At 37.2% G+C, this 22099-nt stretch overlaps 1 protein-coding gene across 12 annotated transcripts in view; it reads left to right on the forward strand.

The window, feature by feature from the left end:
• DENND1A (DENN domain containing 1A) overlaps positions 1 to 22099 on the forward strand; it is a 182240-nt gene that overhangs the window by 131107 nt on the left and 29034 nt on the right. For all 12 annotated transcript variants that reach the window (XM_068413818.1, XM_068413823.1, XM_068413819.1 and 9 more), the window contains 6 exons: positions 11866 to 11967; positions 12495 to 12582; positions 13177 to 13217; positions 15003 to 15074; positions 16164 to 16220; positions 21173 to 21304. In XM_068413818.1, the coding sequence (XP_068269919.1) occupies positions 11866 to 11967; positions 12495 to 12582; positions 13177 to 13217; positions 15003 to 15074; positions 16164 to 16220; positions 21173 to 21304 (492 nt within the window). The remainder of the gene's footprint in view (positions 1 to 11865; positions 11968 to 12494; positions 12583 to 13176; positions 13218 to 15002; positions 15075 to 16163; positions 16221 to 21172; positions 21305 to 22099) is intronic.

The raw sequence follows: 22099 nt of genomic DNA on the forward strand, positions 1-22099 counted from the left end.
AAGAGAGGATGTTTCTGTTTAAGATACTGTGCTACACCTTTGATGTTGAGCACTTTCTATACCCGTCTGAAAACTTCTTGTGCACATCTTATTCTAGAGTAGAAGGTGGTAAAGCTACAGCGTGTTCAGTACTGGGGAAGGGGGCTTATCCCAAGGCTTTTGTAAAAACCTCTATTACCCAACATGTCTTTGTCTTTATGATAAACCTGCAGAATCATTAATATGATTCTGGCTACAGTGCGTTTTTATAATCCAATGGAACTGACTTCTGTATTGTTGTAAGAGAAGGTGCTAGTTATTATTGGAGATTTTTTTCTATTGATGTTAAGAGAAGTCTTAGATTACCAGTGTAGTTTATCTTGATGTGTGCGTCCATATCCCTGATGATAATGAGACCCAGTGCCACCTGAGCAGCTCATGTTATTTAAACTGTGCGTCTCCAAATCCACAGGTAACGTGGAGACAAGGGAGTTTATATTAAATATACTTGAGCCTTTATTACCTCAGTGGTACTTGCTCCTCTTTCTGGTTATGCAAGGCATTTTTCTTTTTAATCCTTAAACATTTCAGTTAGTAAACAGAAACAGAGGGAACGGAGGTGGTGTGTTTTGTTTCTTTTTTTTTTTTTCGTTCCAGTGACAATAAGGATCAGCTAAATATGCTGATTTAATCATATTTGCAATCGGGTGACCTATACGAAATTGCAGCTTAGTTTCTTGGTCAGTGTGAAAATGCACCTTTTAAAATGTACCACTTGTAGTAACTCAAGAGTTATAACTAAGGTGCTTAAGAGATTTTGCTTTAGTGTTCATCCATGAGTAATGCAAAGATCTACTACAAGCCATACTGTCAGGCAGAAAAATAGTTGCAGCAGGAAAATCCTCTATTTCTTGTTGAATTTTAATTGAATCTAAAAATTTTTTATTCAAATCTGCTGCTTCAATTGGAGAAAAAAAGGACAGTAGCAGGTTGCCAGTGAAGGGTCTGTTCTGCCTGATCAACTCAAAAATTCATGTTGAGGTGCTGGAATAGTTTGTCATTCTTGCAATTCATTTTACAAAACAAGTTCCAGACTGAGCTCTGCTTTCATGTAGTCTCTCTCCATGGAAATTATGTCCTTTTTCTCATTTCAAATTAGACAAGAACAATTAAATCCTTATTTTACATATTTATTAACAAGGCTTTCATCCCTGTGGTATTGTAACCATCCTCGCTACTTTATGCAAAGAAATTACAAGGAGAACTCACAAACCTTTAGGAGGTCTGTGTGATCACTCTTTCAAGCATTATTGCTCGTATCTGTATTTCTTGTTGCAGGTTGCTCCACCAGCTATTATTTACTGGCCTTCCTTTCCATACACAGATGATGGCATTTATTTTTTTTTTTAATTCTGAAATAAATCGCATTCTAGACCTCATGCCAAGTTCAAATCTCTTTGGATATCCGTTGTTAGAAAATTGATGAGTGAAGAAATGATGTTGACTCTACTGCCAGGCATGTGGAGGGTTAAGGGAATTTTTAGCCTCACCAAAAAGTATTTGGTCAGGTACTCAGGTGCTGGAAATTTTCTTAGCAACATCAGTCACCTAGGAACATGATCATCTGCTGTTCTGGGGTAGAGATTACAGAGCTTAATGATTAGCTACTATAAGCTGCAGCTGATGCCAGACTCTACCCCCTTTACACCTAATTAGCCTCATTAATGAGCTCTTCTGCTCTCCGCAGAGAGGGCTTCCTCCTTGGAATAGGAGGCAAAAATACTTCACCCAGGTAGATGTGCTGAAACCTTTAATTATTGCCCACACCTGCAAAGCCTTGTATCTCTGACAGCAATATTGCTTAGCTGAAATTGTGCTTATTTACAGTGACCACAGTACAAAGTATTAACTCTTTAGCACCTTAAGAATTGTTTTTAAGCTTTGGAAGTATTTATATAGGGTATAAATCTAAGCAGGTGAAACTTTGATGCTTTATAAAGTTGAGTGTGTTTTGTGGGGGGGGTTTTGTATGTGACACACATGTTTTTAAAAGTTCCTGAGTGTTTTGTTTAACCCTGAAAAATGAGTTTAAATTGCTGTTGAATGTCAAATATTGCATTACCAGAACTAAGAACAGCGTTAGGCAACTTTCATTCTTTAAATGAGTGACTTTTGCATTTCCAGCAATGTACTTCTGTACTGCTAAAATTAAAATATTGGAAAATACGCATGTCGTAATCAATGTAGCAGACAATAACTGAGCTGATGAAGAGTTCTGGTGTGATTCTTAGCTATAGCAATTATTGGTAAATATCTGCTACACTCTAGTGTTTAAATTGCTTGCAATTTGATAACATTGTGTTTCTTTTATTGTTTATTTGTTTTAATGCTAAATTAGCTATGTAACATTTTTACACGTGCCTTTGGGTCGAAGCCATTGTGCCCAGGTAGAGCAAATGTGTATGTACACTTACCAAATTAGCTCTGAAGGCAGCTCAAGCCAGTGCTTATCCTAGTTTTTAACAGGGAAAGTTCAAAATGCTAATTTCTCAGTGCAAATACTTTGTTGGTTATTTAGTAACTTTTTCCACAGTAGCCAGCTTGCTTGAATTTTTGGGGGAAATGCCTCCTGTGAAAGTATCTGGCATCCAGCTGTAGATGCTCCGTGGCGCTGGAAAGGCTGTAATGGAGTCTGCGGAGCGGTCAGCTTGCTGGGAGCTGGAGGAAGCAGGTGGCCAGTGTTCTCTTTTACTGTTGCTTCATGCTTTCCCCTGGCTTTCGCCGCTTCTGGCCCGTCATTGCAGCAGGTGAAGCAATCGCAGAGAAAATCTTGGGCTATAGGATGCTCAGAGTCTGCAGGCAACTGTGGGCACAAGTTGTGGTGCTTTCTGACGGAGTTTGAGACAAGGAATTTTTTTTTCCCTGGAAATTCATCTTCTAAAATGAATAGAAGATGGTGTGCCTCCCGCAAGGCTTTGCCTATATAGAGTGATAGGGCTTTTCAACCAAAGTTGTGAGATTGTTAGGTTTTAGTCAACTTTGTTTCCCTTGAAGATGTTCTTAGCAGAATGCTGAGCTGAGTTGAACTAAAGCATTAAAGTTAAAAAGTAATTTGGAACAGAAAAGATGTAGTCACAGCTGAAAGAACATTAAGAAACTGAAAATAACGTCTCAAAGCTGTGAGGTCACTGCAATAATAGACATCATTATCAGCAATTCTTATGAATATGTAGAGCAAAGTATGTTTTGCTTTATTAATAATTAAAACAGCATCGAGCCTCACCAGCCAAGACGTAATAATGCACCGTGTGAATCACAGAAATTCATGTGCATTTTTCCATGAATGCAGTTTGGATTGAATGCCAAAATAAAGCATCAAAGTGAGTGTTTTTTCAGATATTTGGGTAATGTTTTGTCAATTGTTAGTGCTGTTACATAAATGGGATTGAAGTTTGTGGAGTCTTCTGATTGAAATCTTGGCAGGTTTAGTTGTGTGTCCTAGGTGAGAGAGCCTGAGCTTCCAGGGCAGATGAGAAGGACTTTTACAAGATAAAAATTATCATTGAGGGCATGTGGGTCTGGAGGGGAGCAGAGTTGGCATTTTTAGCCCAGCAAATATCTGCCCATCTGCTCTCTGTCAGAATACGTTAGAAGTGCATCTGGACCCGTGCCCCAGAGTTTCAGCTCGGAGCGGGTCATGTGCTTGTCTCCACGACAACTCAAGGAACTGTGTAAACTGCTGCGCTCTGAGCCAGATGCTTCTCTGCACATGTGGTCTAATTAGATGGCATTTTCCCCCCTCACAAAAGAGTTCAGAAATTTTGCATGGTTTCCGTGTCAAAAATGTGTAGCTGATATAATGGGAGTTGGGAGGAGTTATGCAGCCAAATGCTAAATAATTACACTTGCTGCAAAGCTGGGCTGGGGTGTGTGTGAGCCGTAGGTTCGCAGGAATGCAGAACAAATTCCCGTCGGTTGCTTCATCCTGGATTGAGCAAAACCTGTGGGAGAAGCGGTGAAAGGAAAAATCTGCTTTTTTTTTCGTCCTCACACTGGATGCAACTTTATGACTATACCAGGAAGGAATTGGGGGACTGAGACATCCTGCATACCTTGCAATAAATGCTTGCAAGACACAGCATTCTCAGTCTTTCAGAGATGGGATTTCTTTTTTTCTTTTTTTTTTTTTTTAAAGTGTTTGAGTAAGAACTGCAAGAAGTGAGCTGTTGTAGAGGAGAGCCTGGGGAAATAAAATCAAGCCTAACATAAAAAATGGTACTTTCTAATATGGCAGGATCCTCAACCTATTGTGAGACAGGGAAAGGGCTTCATTTAGTACCAATGATTGAGGAGCTCTGTTAAAAGTAATTGAAAAAGTAGTACAGTTTTTTTACTAATGTGGCTCTTCCTGTGTCTTGCCTTCTCATGTGGTAAAACCTGAGCCTTTCTGACAAGCAGAGAGTGAATAAATGGTAAAAGGAGAATGAAGAGTTCTTATTTATTTTAAAAGGGAAATGCTTTACTTTGCTTTTTTCCACCTGTGAGGAGAAGCATCTTGAGTGGTTGGGGGCTTGATTTTTTTTGTTCTTTCCCAGCAAGTTGCCTGGGCAGACACAGAACATACTAACGCTCTGTAACGAGCAATGTAGAGGCAAGTGTCTTTGGTGTGGCGAGTTCCAGTTGTTCCCAGGAATGGATGCTGTTGTATCTTTAAGAGTCTAATGACATAAGTTACTGATTTATAATCTCACATACATGATAAATAACCATAGCAAGCATATGTGTGGATGCATTTATATATTAATCATTGACCGCTTAGGTTTCCCCAGAGACCGTTACGTGACTCACAGAAAGGAGTGAAACCTTTTTCCAGCGTTCCTAATCCAGTGCCTTTGATTAGCTCTCCCAGGGGACGTGATAAATTCCTTCTCTAAAGTGACTTCTTTTCTAGCTGTGTTTTTTCATGGCAGTAGTTGAGGCTTCCACACCAAATTATCAAGTGGCATAACATGATGACAAATCAAACCTCAGTGAGTCCTATTATAGTAATATTGCCAGATATTATATGAAGGAGGTGGCATTGCACATCATATTATCTTGTATCTTGTGTATACCAGAGAGTAGATGTCTCTAACTCAGTGAAAATTTAAAGTTTAATTCCATTATATCCATTTTATTTATAGAGACAGGGATTTTGTTGCTTAGCTAAGAGAATGGGATTTTATGGCCTACCTTTATGACTAAAGCTTCTCTCACATTGCTTTAGTGAAGTTAAAAACAGTTTATTCTCCTTCTGCATCTCTATTACATCTAAATATTATATTAAAATATTTCTAACTTGAAAATAGAAGTTTTATTCAATGTGGTTTTGGGCATCACGATACAAAGGAGTTGTATACCTCTTGCACAAAAACATTTTCAACTTATTTACTTTGGTGAATCCTGGAAGCTTCATCGCTTTGGATGAGTTTTGGCTTTTTACATGTATCAAATCAAAAGAAAGCAAAATATTAACATTTGTGACCTTTAGGCATATTGGTCATTTCTAAATCTGGCCAATCCTGTATGGGTTTGCAGAGATTTTTTTTTTTCATATTTTAATAAAATATTTTGTATTCTGTTGACTTTTAATAAATGAAACAAAAGAAAAGCTTGTCATTTATCTCATAGGAAATACTTTGTGTAGATTGTGTTTCCAAGCACGCTTTTATATTTTGTCATAGTATAAAATAACTCATATAAAGAATTGCACTGTAATTTTTCTCCTTTTTTGTATTGTCACTACTGTTCCACAATAGTTAAAATAGAAAAAGGCCTTTTTGTTACAGGGCACCTGAATTGATAGCTGCTTTGCATGCAGAACATACTAGCTTCAATGGGAGTATTGCTCATGGAATGATTGCAGAACTAGGCCCTGAAATTATCTTGCCAGCTAATGATAAAATCGCATGCAGGCCACAGGGGTTTTTGTGGAATAAATATAAGAGTGGAACAATATACAGTACACATTATACCAGTAATTTAAAGCATATTCAGGACAAAGAGAGAGTTCCTAGTGCAGGCAGCATCATAGAGATTTGCTGTATCTGATAAAGATTAGGTTTCTCAGCTCATAATACCGTGCTATTACTTCTCTTTTGTTAGTCTTTCAACACCTACACTCATGCATTGACACAATATCAAGTAGGAAGAGGAAGAATAGCCTTGTACTTAAGGTACTGAGCAGGGATTAAAGAAATTTCGGTTCTTTTCCCTGGCTCTGCCAGAGACTTTTGTGACCGTGTACAAGTTACTTATTATTTTCATGCCTCTATTCTTGATCTGTGAAATGGTGATTTTTTTTCTGCCCCCCCCCCCTCCCTTCTCCCCCCTCTCCCCTGCCCTAAATGCTTTCTTGCTGGCTTCTTTGCACTTTATCTTCCAGGTTTGTTGCTTGGGTTCTAGAGACACGAGGCTGTGTCAGTTGCTTAGGGATAGAAAGTGGCTGCCTGATGCAGGTGATTCAGAAACCAGGGCAGGCAGTGGCTTGAATTAGCCGTATAAACACTTGGAAAGGTGGCTTGCTTTATTAGAGTAAAGTAGTTTCATTATTTGTGAACATGAGTATGTGTCATTTTACTTGGTCTAACATGAAAATGTCAGGTATCCTAATAAACTAAAAGGGTTTGAAAAGAGAAACAAAAACATTGCTATGTGATGTATTTTTTTTTCCAGTTACACATTTTTTGTTAGTTTTATCTTTTATTTGAAGTTGTTTTTGTGTAAAGGTTGTCAGATCCCGTAATGGTGTTGGATGTTACCGTCTGAATTAACGTGTCAAGGGGTGTTGTGGAACTTGCACTGAATCTATCATATCTGAGCTGTTGTCTTACAGTGTTTTAATGCAAATAAATCTTACCTTGTATTTTTCCTACAAAAGTTTCATAGTAATTTTAATCCACCTAAAGCTTTTTGATCTGAAGGCATTTTGGATGTTGTAGAATTGATTGCAGCTTAATAATGCATTGTATTATAATAAGACATGTATTACTAGGGCTCTAAAAGGAGCACAGGCCACAGAGTTCTAATTACAGCGTTAGAAGAGATTTTGAGGAAGTCTGTATATCTGCATGTTATAATTTCACACTTAAAGTTGAGTTGTGTGTATAAATTGCTTCATCCTAGTTGGCAGCCTGCTGGTAAATATGAATGATACCTTCAGTGGTTGTAGGAAACATACATGTCCTTTCTGAGGACGCTTTTATTTGGGTTTTGGTCAAGAACGTTTTTGTTGGTATGAGTCTGCTTTTGTTCCTGCAGTCTAACTCAGAGCTCCAGTTGGTATCTAGTTTTATAAAGGGAACTATGTAAGAATTCTGAGAATGCTTACAAGGTACAATTCTGAAATGAGAAATCTGGGTTACAGCCAGTAACCACAAACAGCTCTACGTTTTTGCAGTCTTTTCCTGTTCTCTTTTGTCAGTGCGAGGTTTGTTCTGCTGCTCCGTAGTACAATCCGAAAAAGCACTTCTGTGACTATTTAAGCCATGTCCAAGTTAGGAGTTTGGGGAAGCACGTTGTTTAAGGTATTTTGTGTGCTGCAGAACGTGTCTGTCTCGCCTCCTTTGATTTGTCTGTCAAGGACTGTTTGTACCAGCTCCCAGGCTCTCGTAAGGGTAACCCCTGTGTAGCTGAGTACAGCTTGGTGTGCGCGTAGAGCCGTGGGCCACAGCACAGGTATGAGCTAAGTTTTGACACGTGACGTTTTGAAGGGGATGTTGATGTGATTAAGTGTTATGGTTGGTGTCAGTGATTCGACTGACTTTTTTGACAGTCGCCTTTCTCCCTTTTATTTCTCCTTCAGTGATATTATTACAACTTATTACAGGAGTTATCAGATCCCATGCAGAAGAATGACAGCTGTCAAATTCCAATTCACCAGCAATTGCAAGGGTTGAGAATTTAGAGGAATGGCCCATTTTGTTTGATACTTTAAATCTTATTAAAACTATGTATAAACAGCATAGATACTGTAAATATATTAAAAAAAAAAGAAAAAGTGGTAGGGATATTTACTCTTGATGTATCTCTACCAGAGGTCATAAACCCTAGTGAGGAACGTGGAAAAAAGTCTGAAATTGGACTGGTAATGGAAATGGGCATTTATGTGAGACAGCTACATGAGACAGTAAGTGTTTGGACAGTACAGTCTGCATTGGTAAATGCATGGTTTTAAAATGCTTTTCAAGATTACACTTAGCAATACTAATTTATCAGAACTGGTAGTCTCTTTTTGACCAGTCTTAATTTAGTTTTCTTTAGAAGTGTGGTTACATCTCTGAGCACATGATTTCTTTGTTCCTGAGCAGCATCTTGAAATGCTAATAAAGCTGTGGTATCATTTGCCTAATGCAGAGTATTTGATCTGTGCTTTCTTGATTCCATTATGACTGAGGCAGATGCAAAGAGCTTTCCTGTGCTGCACGTACGTACTGGTTGTGGGGAGGTTATTTGTCGTTGCAATTACAAGCTGAACGAGCCAATGTCCTATCAGTTGTCTGTCACCAATTTCAGATTTTCTTTATGGAATCCTGCTGGCTGAGTGATGATCCTTCTTCAGCTGTGATGAGCTAATCTTTCCTTGACATTGTAATCACAATTCTTGAAAGGTCTGCAGAGCAGTTGCTTGCCTTTGGTTGCTGTTGTATCTGACATTGACATATATATCCAGATCAGTAAGATCGTTCTTCTATCTTAGTTTCATTGTAATTCTGGATGGAATTAAGGATGATGATTCCTAGAATATCCCTACAGGCTTTACTTTGTCATTTGCAAAATAACCAGTTTTAGTAAAGGATGTGGTTATTTGCAACATCTAGGTAGTAATAAAAGAGTGATATATGAATCTCTTGCATGCCATTGTTCTCGCTGTGTATTTGGGGTTTTGCTGCACAGTATATTGACACCAGACTTACAGCTTGTAGACTGTCACATTGGCATCTTGTTCTGCACCTTTAAATTCCACCCACATTTTTTCATTTTGCGGCTGGTTTACAGAGCAGCTCTAATGGCTTGTGTATTTATTAGAGAGGCTTTGAAAGAGCACCCACATGGTTTAAAGGCATGCATACAGCAGCACAAAATTCATTACCCTGCACCACATGCTGACCATGATAATGCAGAAGAGATTACGTATATCTTCCATGGCATAACTTTTAGGGTTGTCTAAACAAAGTCTTCAGGTTTGGGTTGTTATTTTATTTTTTTTTACCCTTAGAATCAAGTTTTGTGAAATCTTTGCTTGTGCAAAAGACTCTCACTGTTGACCCAGTTTGAACCCTGCCTTTATCATCTTAATGTTTTCTCCAGCAGTCACATGCTGGCTTTAAAGCCCCGTTATCCTGATGCACACGTTGGTTTCCCATCTCCTGCAGGAGGGGGAATAGTTCGACTTCCATGAGTTGTCTTAGCACCTGCGTGTCTTTCCAGAAGTATCATTTGTGTTTGCCTCTGTTCCTCCCTCCAGGTCCTTCTCTAATCTCTGCTGTCTTCTGTCCCACGTATTTTTAGTCCTTTATAATCACTGTGAAAGTTATTGCCGTACCCAGTTAGCTGGCCTGGCTGCGAGTACGGTGTGTTGGACAATTCTCTCACTGACAGTAACTGTCTGCACGAGGTTCTGGACCCTTTTCTGAAAGGAAGTTTTTCTTTCTGAGGAAAAGTGATTTCCTTGAAAGATGGGGGATCATGGTGACGTTTGTTACAGCGTAGCTAATCAAAATCAGGCTTTACCTTTCAATTTGCACTATGGCTTCTTAAAATACAACAGCACGTTTCGTGAAATTCTAGAACAGTCTGAAATAAGTCCTAGACTCCTTTCTTTTTTCATTTGCTGCCTTAAGTAGTTTTAAACATTATTTTAGAATGTAACAGAATTCTAATTTAAAAATAGGGCTGGCAACAGATCAGATGTGGGCTGAAACTTTTCAGCTTTTTAAAGGGTCATGAGATAGCAGCCCTGATGAACTTCGTTATGCCATATGAATATAAAATATTCATATAAAGGGAGATTTGCAAAGGCGTAAAGAAAAAGCACCTGTTTTTTCAATGCATCTGGGAGTCTTAAATCTTAGTCTTATATTTTAAAGTTACTTCTCTTGTGTTAACATGGCAGATTAAATGTCTTTGAAATGTATAAATTTTTGTATTAAAAATAATTTTGTGATTAAATCTTGAAATAGATGTGAATTATCTAATATTACAGATCAAATCAGGTTCCTCTTGGAGTTGTGTTGTGCACACAGAGCATTTGCAATGCCATATCTTAGCTTCTGTTATACATTTATAGTTGGAGAGGGGAATAATTGATATTTAAGGTGTTGACCAATCAAGGCCTAAATTCTAATTGTTGGAAACGGCAAGTTCAGGAGTTGATGGGTTTATCAGGACAAGTTATTATAATTGTTTTATTATGTGAGCAAGACCATTCATTTCACAAAATACCTGCGCTTCTTAGCCTGTCCCCTCATGGATAATGTCATCTGTCAGTAAAAGCCGAGCTGATTAGCTTTATAATTTACAGTTAACTAAATCTGTCAAGAAAATGGTCTTATTGTCCAGCTTGTCTTTTTGTAATGAAGCTGTGGATGGGGGTTAGCACCAGTGTGTTCACCCTTCGGGAGGTCATGGCGGGTGGAAGGTACTAATGCATTCTAAGCTGAAAAGCTCACGCTTGACCTTGATGATTAAAGTTTTTCCTGTCATCTAGCAGCAGTTGAGCCTGAATTGTCTCTTAAGAAGTCAAAAGGTCTAATCAGCCTAATGAACAAACTCAATCATTAGTACTTTGGGGAAGGAAGTATGTTAACGCTGCAGGAATACTGGGCTCCCCCAGCAGCACTGTGTGGGTTTGCAGGAATGGTACGTAGCTCGGTGGTAAGAGGAGAAGCTGGTGTCATGGTGCTGGGTGTACAGGGGAGCAGAGGAAGCTTCTCTTGGCAGGGTGTGGTTCTTTCCACAATGTTCATACTCTTCTCTGGCCATGGGAGAAATTTTGGATTCTTGTACATTGTAAGAAGAGATGGTTAATACAAAAAGCTTTCAGAAATGGAATGACATACCACCCTTTTGAAGGGGGTGCTTTAAGGTTTTTTGCTATATAATGTTGATTTTGAACACTTGACAGATGAAGAGTCCAAATATATTTTGAGTATGAAAAAGCCTCCATGTTAATTATACAGCAGTATAATTTTATCATTCTTTGTTACTCTATTGTTTTTAATTCAATGAATACATTTGCTTGCTACATTGAGAATTTGTAGATTTAAGTGTGGAGGAAATTTGTGCCCTTATGGCAGATGCACAGCAGACTTCAGCATTAACATAACTCATTAAAATAAGATAAAAGTAGAGCTGCAAAACAATTTCTGTCTTTTGCCAACAAGGTTGTGGAAAAAGGGAAATTTCACTCATTCAATATATGAAAGTCTAATCTTTCTGAACTGGGGAGAGAACAGAGTGGACATTCCTGACTTGTTTGTGCAGGTTAACTGGCTGGGTCTCCTGAGGTAGGCAAGCAGAATATACAAGATTCAGATGACTTGTGTCGTATTTTGGGGACATTAAGTAGAATTACCATTCTGAATGATGAAAGTTCCTTCACCAGCATTAGCAAAATGTGCATAAAGCAAATGTGTTTTATTTTGATGATATGCAGTTTACCAGTTTCCAGCCTGTTTCTCAGTCACATGATTGAAACCTGGAAATAAACTACAGTTTACTCAGTGTTATGTAGGGCCTACTTTATTTATCTATTTATTTTGGAAGGGAAGTAGATAAAATGGAGACAGTGGATTCAAATGGATTCAGACCAAGCTTTTTCAGTGTTTAATGCTCTGAACTCTACAGGGTGAACCCATCACTTTTTGTGAAGAAACATTTGTGTCCCATCGTTCTGCTGTCATGAGGCAGTTTCTTCAGAACGCCATTCAGCTCCAGCTCTTTAAGCAGGTATTGGCTTAATTACTCTAATGGAGAAGCAGATTCTTTGACAATATAACTGGGGTTTTTTGAGGGCTGTTCCTATATTCCTTGATCTGTCAGCCACATAATGAGGAAAATTCTTGTAGCTGGCAGCACCTTCATTCCTGCTTGCTGGCTTTTCTCAGATTCAGGTGATAAGGCTTTCTGTATTTTAAGAGGTGTGTGTTTTTTTCCCCTAAAGGTCCCTGTGCTCAGTTTTGATCTGAGCATAGCTAGACCGAATATATCTGCTGTAAACTTTGTACAGAAAGCATATTACTGTTAAACATGATATTATTTATCTAAAACATATATGTATAGACAAACACATGAATGCTGTTTCTTTAGTGGAGCAGCATAGCTTTTGCACTGGTAAATATTTTGCCAGTTTTGGTTGTATTTTCATTCTATTTAGAACATTGGGGTTACTCTAGCAAATGCAGAATAAAGTCTTTCTGAAAAGATAAAGGATGGGATCATTGACTTGTTTACACGCTCTTTTAATGCTGATGTAGTTCATTGATGGCCGTCTGGATCTTCTTAACTCTGGCGAGGGCTTCAGTGATGTTTTTGAAGAAGAGATAAATATGGGAGAATATGCAGGTAAGAAATATAGTACTTTAAAGCAATTTCAGACATTGTTCTTGACTTACTGTTTGTGGACCATCATGATGTAATGGGTCTTTGTGGTTACTCACTTAAATAACTGATGCTGCAATGATCCCTGCAGATTGAAGTGTTTTAAATTTTTGTTCTTTCCTCTGTCAAGAGCTTTGTTTGAGTAATGTGTTTTAGATTGGACAAAGTCTGTTCACTCTTACAAAACCTTACCTTTACTGGTTGGCTAAAGTACAGCTAACGGAGTTCTTGCAATGGAGGATGCTGAAAAACTTTGGCTTTACCTGGAAACACCTCAAATTTCTTTTAGGAATCTTAAAAAAAAAAATCTTAGTGTTTTCAAATGTCTGAAAGACAAAGTCGATAAAATAGAAATGCCTCTTAGCAAGTAAAAGAAAATTTGTAGGTACGTTATCAACTTTATTGTGTTGTGTTTCCATGAAAAGAAAAGGATGGTTGTCCTGTTCTGCTTCTGAACTGTTCATGCTCCTAGAACCGCTAAGTGCTAACATTTCATGTTTGTAGCTTGTTTTCTATTTAGTAGAGTTACAGCCTGTTTGTTTTTGTGGTTCTGTCTAGGTAGCGACAAATTGTACCACCAGTGGCTCTCTACAGTAAGGGTAAGAACACAATATTCCTCCAACAGACATTCTGATTCTTACTGGACCATTGTACGGTTCTGTATGGCTGCTAACCTCTGTCCTCGTGAGCATGAGGAACCTGTTTCCTGCAGGGTTTTGCTGTGACCAACTTGACTTTAGTTGTGAGAAACTAATGTGCTCTTCAGATGAAGTAAAGAACAGAAGAAAAAATACACTTTAAAAAAATTGCCATAGGAATTCTTAAGTTTTTTAATCCTACTTTTAATGTCTTGGAGGCAGCTGGAAATAAGTTATTGTCATTTTAGAAACGACATTAGAAAATAATGTGGGTTTGCTTTCCTTTTAATAGAAAAGGAAAGCAAAAGGAACGTTGCCACGCCAAAAAGCTCTTTATAAAGCTAAATGGTGTGAAGTGCTGAATGGGGACAACACTGTTTGGGAAGGTTTTTGTATCTCTTTGGTTTGGTGCTCTAGTTGTATAAATTAAAAATTTAAATACTTTTAGATAATAATATGTTGTTACAGCTGATAATGGACAGCAGATTTTTAAAGTCTCTTTTGATGCATAAAATGTGATGTATTGAAAAGTAAAATGTTCCTGGTTTATGAGTACGAGTCAGTAGGAAAGATTGAATTGTTCTCTGACAGAATGGGATTTTGCAGCATTCCATTTGCATATTGTCCTGGATAAGAATGGAATTCTGTTTCTTACACAAAATGCTGGGCTCAATGTTATCTTGATAATTTTGAATTAAACATATTTCATAACAGTTATGCAAAAAATCCCATCGTATAGTTAGGTAAATATATATACATAAATTTATATAAATATGTAGGATGACAAGTACTTTTAAAATTATAAGAAAGGGAAATGGCTGAGAGTGAATATAAAAATATGTGTAATTAAATTAAACAGTTTATCATTTTTATTGAAGGCTAATTGTCACGTAGTAACAGAAGTAGTAAATCTTAAAACTCTTTGCATCTGATTGCATCTGATCTCTAGAAATATTATTTTGCACCGAAATAAGAAAATATAAAATTATCTAAGATTTTATTTGTTGGATTTTATCCATCTCCTGTATTTATCAAATAAGGTACTGTACAGCAATAGTCAATGTTGTGTGGAAGATGTATAAAACACCGACCAGACGCACAGATTATTCTGTCTGACATATTACTGTCTTAGGACTTTTATTATGTTCACCACATGCAATTCAGCTTTTCTAGAATTAATGTTTATGACTGTAGTTAGATTTCGTTTTCCCCCAATTTATCCCTTTATCGACTACTTGGATCTGAAAAAGGCAGCGTGCTTTTGGTAAATAGTATTGCAGGATCACGAAAAGGAAAATAAAAAAAGATCATCTTCAGGTTGAATGTACAGGCTTTCCTGAAAGTGAATTTTCTGCCCCAGACATTAAGTATTTGGTAGGATACTTTTGTTTTAAACTTGTTTAGGATTTTAATACAATGTCCAGGACAACCTTGAGGGTGAGAGGAACAGTCACAGGACACTGTTTTGTGAGAGGACCTCTGAAACAAGGGGGTCTTGGTAGTAGGAGACACTGACATTTTTCATTTGAAAACTGCTGTATTAAACAGAATTGGGATTTCTCTGGAAAACCAGAGAAACATTTAATATGTTTCTACTTGTGTTCTTTTTATTTAAATTTAATACTCAGCTCTGCTAATAAGCATAGTTAATGCTTTGTTATTTTAAGTTAAGAATGGTGAATTTTAGATTGCTGTTTGCTTTAAAGAGCTTTGATGAAATTTATTCTATTGTTACTATAATTATAGAAAGGAAGTGGAGCCATTTTAAATACAGTAAAGACCAAGGCTAACCCTGCCATGAAGACTGTCTATAAGTTTGTAAGTACCAAGTACTGGCTTACTACTGAGATAAGAATCTCATTACAATTCTGTTTTAACCTTTCAAATGAAACTCAAGACTTAAATTCATTTTTATGGGACTCACAAAATGACTTAAAATACGCATTCATCTAAATTTCAAATTTAAATGGAAAAGTCATTTTGAAATGTAAACATAATTGAAAAGCAAAGGGGAAGGGGAGCTTGTGATTTCTTTCGAAAGTATAGATGATAAATTCTAATTATTACATAGAACTATTTCTGGGAAATAGTACCTATATGCTCTACTAAGCAGCTCTACCATCTCATCATTACTCTGTTGGAAATCATTGCTACCTCTGGTTTCTCTGCTTGCAGCTCCATCGAAGTAAGGGAATCCTCTCATTTTCCAAATTGTTTCCATCTTTTCTAAATGTCAATTAATTTTCCCTAGAGATTTCTTATACCTGCTTATTTAGAGCCCAACTTACTGAGTTATTCTTTAAATGAAAATGTTCTCAGTTCTGTTAACAAACAGCTAGTACGTTACTGTGTTATCACGTACGGCTGCCAGTTTCACTGTGCAAGATAAAACAACATAGAGACAAGCGAGGATTTCTTATTGTCTCTATTTTAGGAAATAATGCTACAAACAGCACTGAGATACCTATTCAAACTTTTACTTTCTCCTTCCTTCCTTCAGCCCGAGGGAGATGAGTAGGGTGCGATTAGGTCTACTAAAAGGAACTGGCACCCAGAGTACTGCAAGGATGAAGTTTGCAGGCTCACTGTTACTGTTGGTTGGTAGCTTATAGCAAAGGCAAATACTTTGAGGGGAAGACCCAGGGTGTGGAATGTAAAAAGATGAAAGATGTCTATGGCATCAAAACAGAGGAAAAAAATATTTGCAACAAGTGTATGTGTGGTGGTTTTTGTTTGTTTGGGGTTTTTTTAGCTTTCTGTTTGTTTTAATATGTTTTCATTATCCTGTTAAAAATTTTCCTTGCCATTTTTAGTAACTAGAGAAGGTGAATCTTGACGTACTGAAATCAAGCGTAGTTATTGCTGGAAATAGAAGGGGATTTTAACTTAAATTAATTTTTCATGCAGGCAAAAGATCATGCAAAAATGGGAATAAAAGAAGTGAAAAACCGCTTGAAGCAAAAGGTACTTGAAGTTCTTATTCAAAATGTATAAGCACCACGTATGAAATACTTAGCCACAAAAAGCATTATGTGATCAATGGGAAGCTGTTTGATACAGTGTTGTTAGCACACTTCAAAATGCATTACCAGCTGTCCTGGATTTTTCACACTGTTATAAATATTCACAGACAAAAAAACCTGTCTTCAAATACATTAATGCTCTGACTTAAACCCACAAAAGCCAGAAAATTGAGTGTTCTGTGTGGAGTGGTCCCTCTGCTGTCCTTTGTGCTGGGGCATTGTGGAAGGGGACTCTCTGTGAACTGGGAGATCTTTCCTACAGTAAGGGCAGTGAACTTTTTGCAAATGGCAAATTGTTGTTATTTCTGCAGTAATCTCTCGGGGAAAGTAGTATAGAGTCTGACATTGGGAGAAGGATTTGTGTGTTCCATGGGTGTCTACTGCAAAGTTTAGGCATAAAGGAAATAGAGCTGGTGTTCATTCCAAATTTGAATTATTGCAGAAAAAATACTCAGCCTGTTTGTTGTTTTCCAGATCTGTCCTTGTTTGTAAACAGCACAATTCCAAGAATGCTGAATTGCGTTTGAAGAATGTGTTATCCAATACTAATTGCTCCTTTTAAGCCAGAAGCAGGGTCATATTGATACATACCTTATGAATGAATGGTTAACTCGGCCTTAGGTTTATTTCAGATATTCTATTTATTCTATGAAGCAGAACTATTAGAGTCTTTTGGGAAAACAAGATAGCTAACCTGCTAGTAGAACTGAAGTTCTCATGAGAAATCCAATTTGTTGCGTGTTTGGGTATTTTTTTAATCTGTGCTCTCTCAGTAAATTTCTTCTCCAGATTTCTAAACCATCATTTTAAGACAGCACTGCAAATGTATTCCTGTGGCACAAACAGAAATCTTCCTGAGCATGTCCACGAAGTGTTAATACAAAGAGATTATTCTGCAGCCAGGTTATGAACTGATGAAATTAACTGTGTGCACAGTCCAAATGCTGTTCGCTCTCTAAATACTCTAGCAGATTGCTGGAGATTTTTGAGGAAGATAAAGTTGCTTCAGATGCTTTTAATGCTATTTTGTTTTATTACACTTACTACTTTATATGTGACCACTTCAGGGATAATATGAAAATATTAGAAACATGAAGCAGTTTTCTTATACAGGGAATTTTTTATGTAATTCCATGTGTTTCACTTCTGGACATAACCTTCATGAATAATAAAATATTTGGCCTTCTCTTGTGCATTTCTAAAGCAGTTGGAGCTGTGTTAAATGACCAGATTGTTTTCCTATATTTTAAATGCTAACATAACTGTATGCTATTCTGTGACATTTGTATAAAAGGCTGAGAAACATCTCATTTAGTCGTTGCTTTGTTTTATTATTATTGTTGTCTTCCTAGTCCTTCAAGCAGCAAGCATTCTTTTTAAAAAACACACATAACATTTACAAATAAATGGCCCGATTTTGTTTCACCTTCCTTATTATGTGGCATTTCTGCAAGATGGTTAAACATGATTGTTCAACATACGCTTTCACAAGAGCTTAAAAGATTTCTGAGAGTAGTTGACACATACTGCACTACCTCTCCTTTCTTCATTAACTGTGTTCTTTTCTATCCTATCCTCTTCTCCGTTTTGAATGCAAGATAGGAAGATAACTCTAAAAAGGGGTATTGCTCTGTTTAAAGTGATAAAAATAGCAAAAATTGTTTTGGGCACCCTCGTATTATTTGTAATCTAAATGTCTGTGCTGCTTTGTTGGCAAGTCTATTAGTGCATCCTCAGCAATTTCCATGTGAGAACATTGTATTTTTCATGCATTTACTTACTAGTATGTGCAAGTGTTAACAGTTTGAAATTCTGACATTGTTAAATACTTAATTTTTGCCAGATTTGGGATGTTTAGTCTTTCATCTTCTAAGGATAACCTAAAGTTATTTTAAAACTGAACTTACTATCCACTGCATTTTAACATGTTTTCCATTATTAATACAAAAAGTATGCAGGCCACTGGTAAGGAAAAGTCAAATATAAACATCCCTTTTCCAGTTTTCGCTGCCAAATATGAGCAGCTTCTGTACAAGATAGAATTTAAAAATGCAATAAAGCTAGAGGTCTGCTTCCTACACCTCTGCATAGCAATGGTGACCTCTTAAATATAATCAAGAGCCCATTTTGCCCTTGGTCTGCTCCAGTCTTGGGTTTGAATTGCAAATGGGAAATGCAGCATTGACCTGTTGAGAGGTCACTGTGGTGTGTGTAAGGTCCTTCTTTAATATGATAGTAGAGATTGAATGGGGCTCTATTTCCATCCCTTGTTCATTTGTGGTACCGTATTTCAAAGCAACAGAAATAGTTTTCAGAGGATTCTTATGAGTGATAGCAAATAATTGTTAATAGATACAGCATGGTAGCTTTATTTTATATCTGATACAGTACTTTTTTCTTTTTCTTTCTTTTTTCCTCTTTTTTTTTCTTTTTTTTTTTTTTGATAAAGACTGCTTTTTCCATTTCACAAATGGACCGTGGTGGTCAAGTCCCTCTGTTATTGGCTCATTTGAAGGCTAACTACATAGAATTAGGAAGAAGGAGGAATATGAATGGTACCATCCTCAACTTTCAGTAAGGAGAATGTAACTTACTGAAAGCTTCTGGATAAGACAATTTATATAAATGGTTGGGCACTTGGCGTTAATGTATTCAATATTATTTTACTTACTAGAGCCGTGTGTGGCTCTAGTTAATGTCTGTTATCAATGGGCTGTTGTCAGTGCTTTATTATCAGTACAGCTAGAAACAACTCATTTAGAGGTTTATAAAATATCCTGAAGAATCCCCCTAGACATTCTGAAATGGGTTTTTTTTGCTCTTCTAATAGAGAGTATTTGTAGTCCATTACAAAAGGTCCCTAGAAAAGTTACTAATTTGTCTGTCTTTTGGGGATTTTGAAAAAACAGAGAGGTATCAAATAATTTAATTCTCATATTTTATTAAGTCAATTTTTTTTAAAAAAAAAATTTGACTGAAATCTGCTGCAGTTTCTTTGGAAAGACACCAAACACAGTGGGAATACGCTTTAGGAACGTGTTATCTTTCATATGCAGTTATATCATCAGAGAAGTAAAGCAAATCTATAGCAATGAAAGCTGCAAGGATTTGCAGTGATCGTTACACATCTTAGAGGGCTTTGCTTAATGGCTTGATCTGTCTGTATCTTTTATCTCCTCCCATTCCCCTGATGTCCAAAATTTTGCATCCGTTTTACATTTTTCTGGAAATTTTGCTTGGATTGGAAGACGCTTTGCTGCTTTCTGTTGGTTCCCAACTGTCTGTTGTCTTGGTTGGAGCCCCAGCTCCAGGTGGAACTCTGAAAGCTCTGGAGTGCTGGGAACATCCACTGTTCAGTGCAGGTCAGGTGGCTTTGAATGTGCTGGGCACCTCTATGGCATACACACAACAGGTCTGAAGCTTGGGCACATATGATATGGCTATACTTCTACAGAAAAATGTCAATAAGTTTGTATTTAATGTCATTACATTTCAGAACAGTACACATTGCTGCCGTATGTTATGTGATCCCCAAACTGACCAGATCCTTTGGTAGTTTGTTGCTGTTTTGAAGCTGAAGTATGAGTTTGACAGAAGCTTACATTTCTTGTCATTGAGTTGTTTTGTTACTAATTCAGTGTACTTTGTTGAATTTTTTTAAAGACAAGGTAGCATTGTGCAGCTGGAGGGTGGGGTGGCAGGGGGGGAAGTTTTTCTCTCTAGTTTGACCTTAACAAGTTGTTAATTTCCCCTTGATCCTTATGGCCATATTGGTGAACCACTGCTCTACCAGCTGGATCTAAAAAGGTCTCTCGGCTTCTCTGTGGAGCAGACAAAGCCCCTTAGAAAGTCCATCCAGCTTTTTGTTTCACTTGACCTAAACACATTAGGTCAGTCTGTGTCCAAAAGAACCATTTCTAATTGGCCATCAGCTTACATGTCTCATTATTGTACCTTAGCAAGACGGAAACTTGGGGGGGCATGTCAAAGGTCAGTGAATCAAAGCAATGTCTGTGTCAGCAGCCACCCTTAGGTCAGTCTTGCAGAGCTACAGTGTGTGCAGGTTTCTCTCTATATTTACCAAGCATTATTTCCTTGACATTGTTGCAAAGAGATGTAAGGTTTGGGGCCCACTGCGTTACGGACTATTTCTCAACTGACTTTCAAACTCTTTTCTCCTTGTCTGATTCCTTATGTCTGCATGCCTTTGTCTTTTTCAAAACCTATGTTACATACACCGTACATACACTTGCCAAGTCTTCTACCCAAGGTTGATGGGTCACTTTACTTCTGAAGATGAGGACTAATGACAAAAGCAAAGCAAAACAAACCAGCATCCTGCTAGGGAGCAGTTTGTTTTATACCATCTCCTGAAGGCATATTCAGTATACACAGGCTCAAAGATAAAATGCAAAGCTAAGCTGTGAGTTTCATCTCTCCTTGCCACTTCCACAAGTAATTGTTCTGCTACAGATGATTCTGTGAAGTATGTAAATAGAGTTACTTGTTTTCATTTAGGTTTGCGAAAAGCAGAATAGCCCTGTTCTGAGGTTTCTGTTGGATTTGTTCCTAGAATAGAAATTTTGACCTATGGGGGGTTTTTTCTCCCTATATATTTCCTGGCTTTTGCATGTTTAAGTCAGACATTTTATTGAATGTGTCTGTTTGCATGCAACATTGGTGTTAGGAGGAGAGAGTGGTTGTGTACAAGCTCTGATTGACAAAGTGGAGCTAAATGTTTTATTCTAATGATATTTTCTTTTCTGTACTTTGGTTTCTTTTCCCTAACATCAAAACTGTTAGTCAGCATTATCCTCCAGGGTCTCCTCTGTGCCCCTTACCCTTAATCAAGGACACTCCTGGCCATGCTATTCACCTTTTCCTACCGCACAGGACATTGCAGAGAACGGGTGTTCTGCAGCGCCGGAGGAGTCTCTACCAAGGACAGCGCCTTCTCCATTGGTTGATAAGAAGGACCCTAAATTAAGAGAAGACAGAAGACCAATCACAGTACATTTTGGTCAGGTATGTCTTAGGGTTAGGTTTCTTTAAATTGTGTGACTCCGCAAAAATAGTTCAGAGAAAAGTAACAATAATGAATATGCCAACTGTTTCGTTATTTTTTGTAACTGAATTATGTGATTATAGATTTATTTCTGTTGTATCTGTTTAAATGGGATTCTAAAGACCTGATTTTTCTGGCATTTACTGATTCCTTTTGTTCATACGATGATTTTGAAGGAAATAAATTCTAAGTGAATGGGGGGAGCGTAATTATTATAGTAATTTTATAAACTATTTTGCTGTTCTTTTAGCATGCTAAGTGCTATAGCCCTCAGGATTGAGGATGTGTAATATAAAATGTCCTCTGTTATCTAGCCAGATCATTAATGGCAGTATGGAACATCCAACTATTAAAGCATTTTAACATTCTCTGAAAATTAAATGCGATGAACTAAGATGGAAAAATCAATTAATAGCTTATTAGTGTACTCTCTATTTCAGTATTGACAACTGAGCTATACGCATTAGTTGCTCTTATAATGTTTCTTTTGCTATGTCTGCAAAAGAGTGAGTTTGGTTGTGTGTTTTTTTTAAGAGCTAATTATTTAGAAAATGTTGTAGTTGCTGTGATTTTTCATGGAAAAACATACAGTATTTACTATCAGTTTGCCAGCGTCCCCTTATTAAGTGTAACCTGACAAAAAATAACATTATTTGTGTTTACAGTTCTCTTTTCTTTCTCTGTATCTATTTTTTACAGTATTATGATCAGAAAACAGAAGTGAATATCTGATTTCTTCTAAGGAAACATAGTGT

This window comes from Nyctibius grandis, chromosome 16, assembly GCF_013368605.1.
Source record: "Nyctibius grandis isolate bNycGra1 chromosome 16, bNycGra1.pri, whole genome shotgun sequence".
NCBI classification, from domain to species: Eukaryota; Metazoa; Chordata; class Aves; order Nyctibiiformes; family Nyctibiidae; genus Nyctibius; species Nyctibius grandis.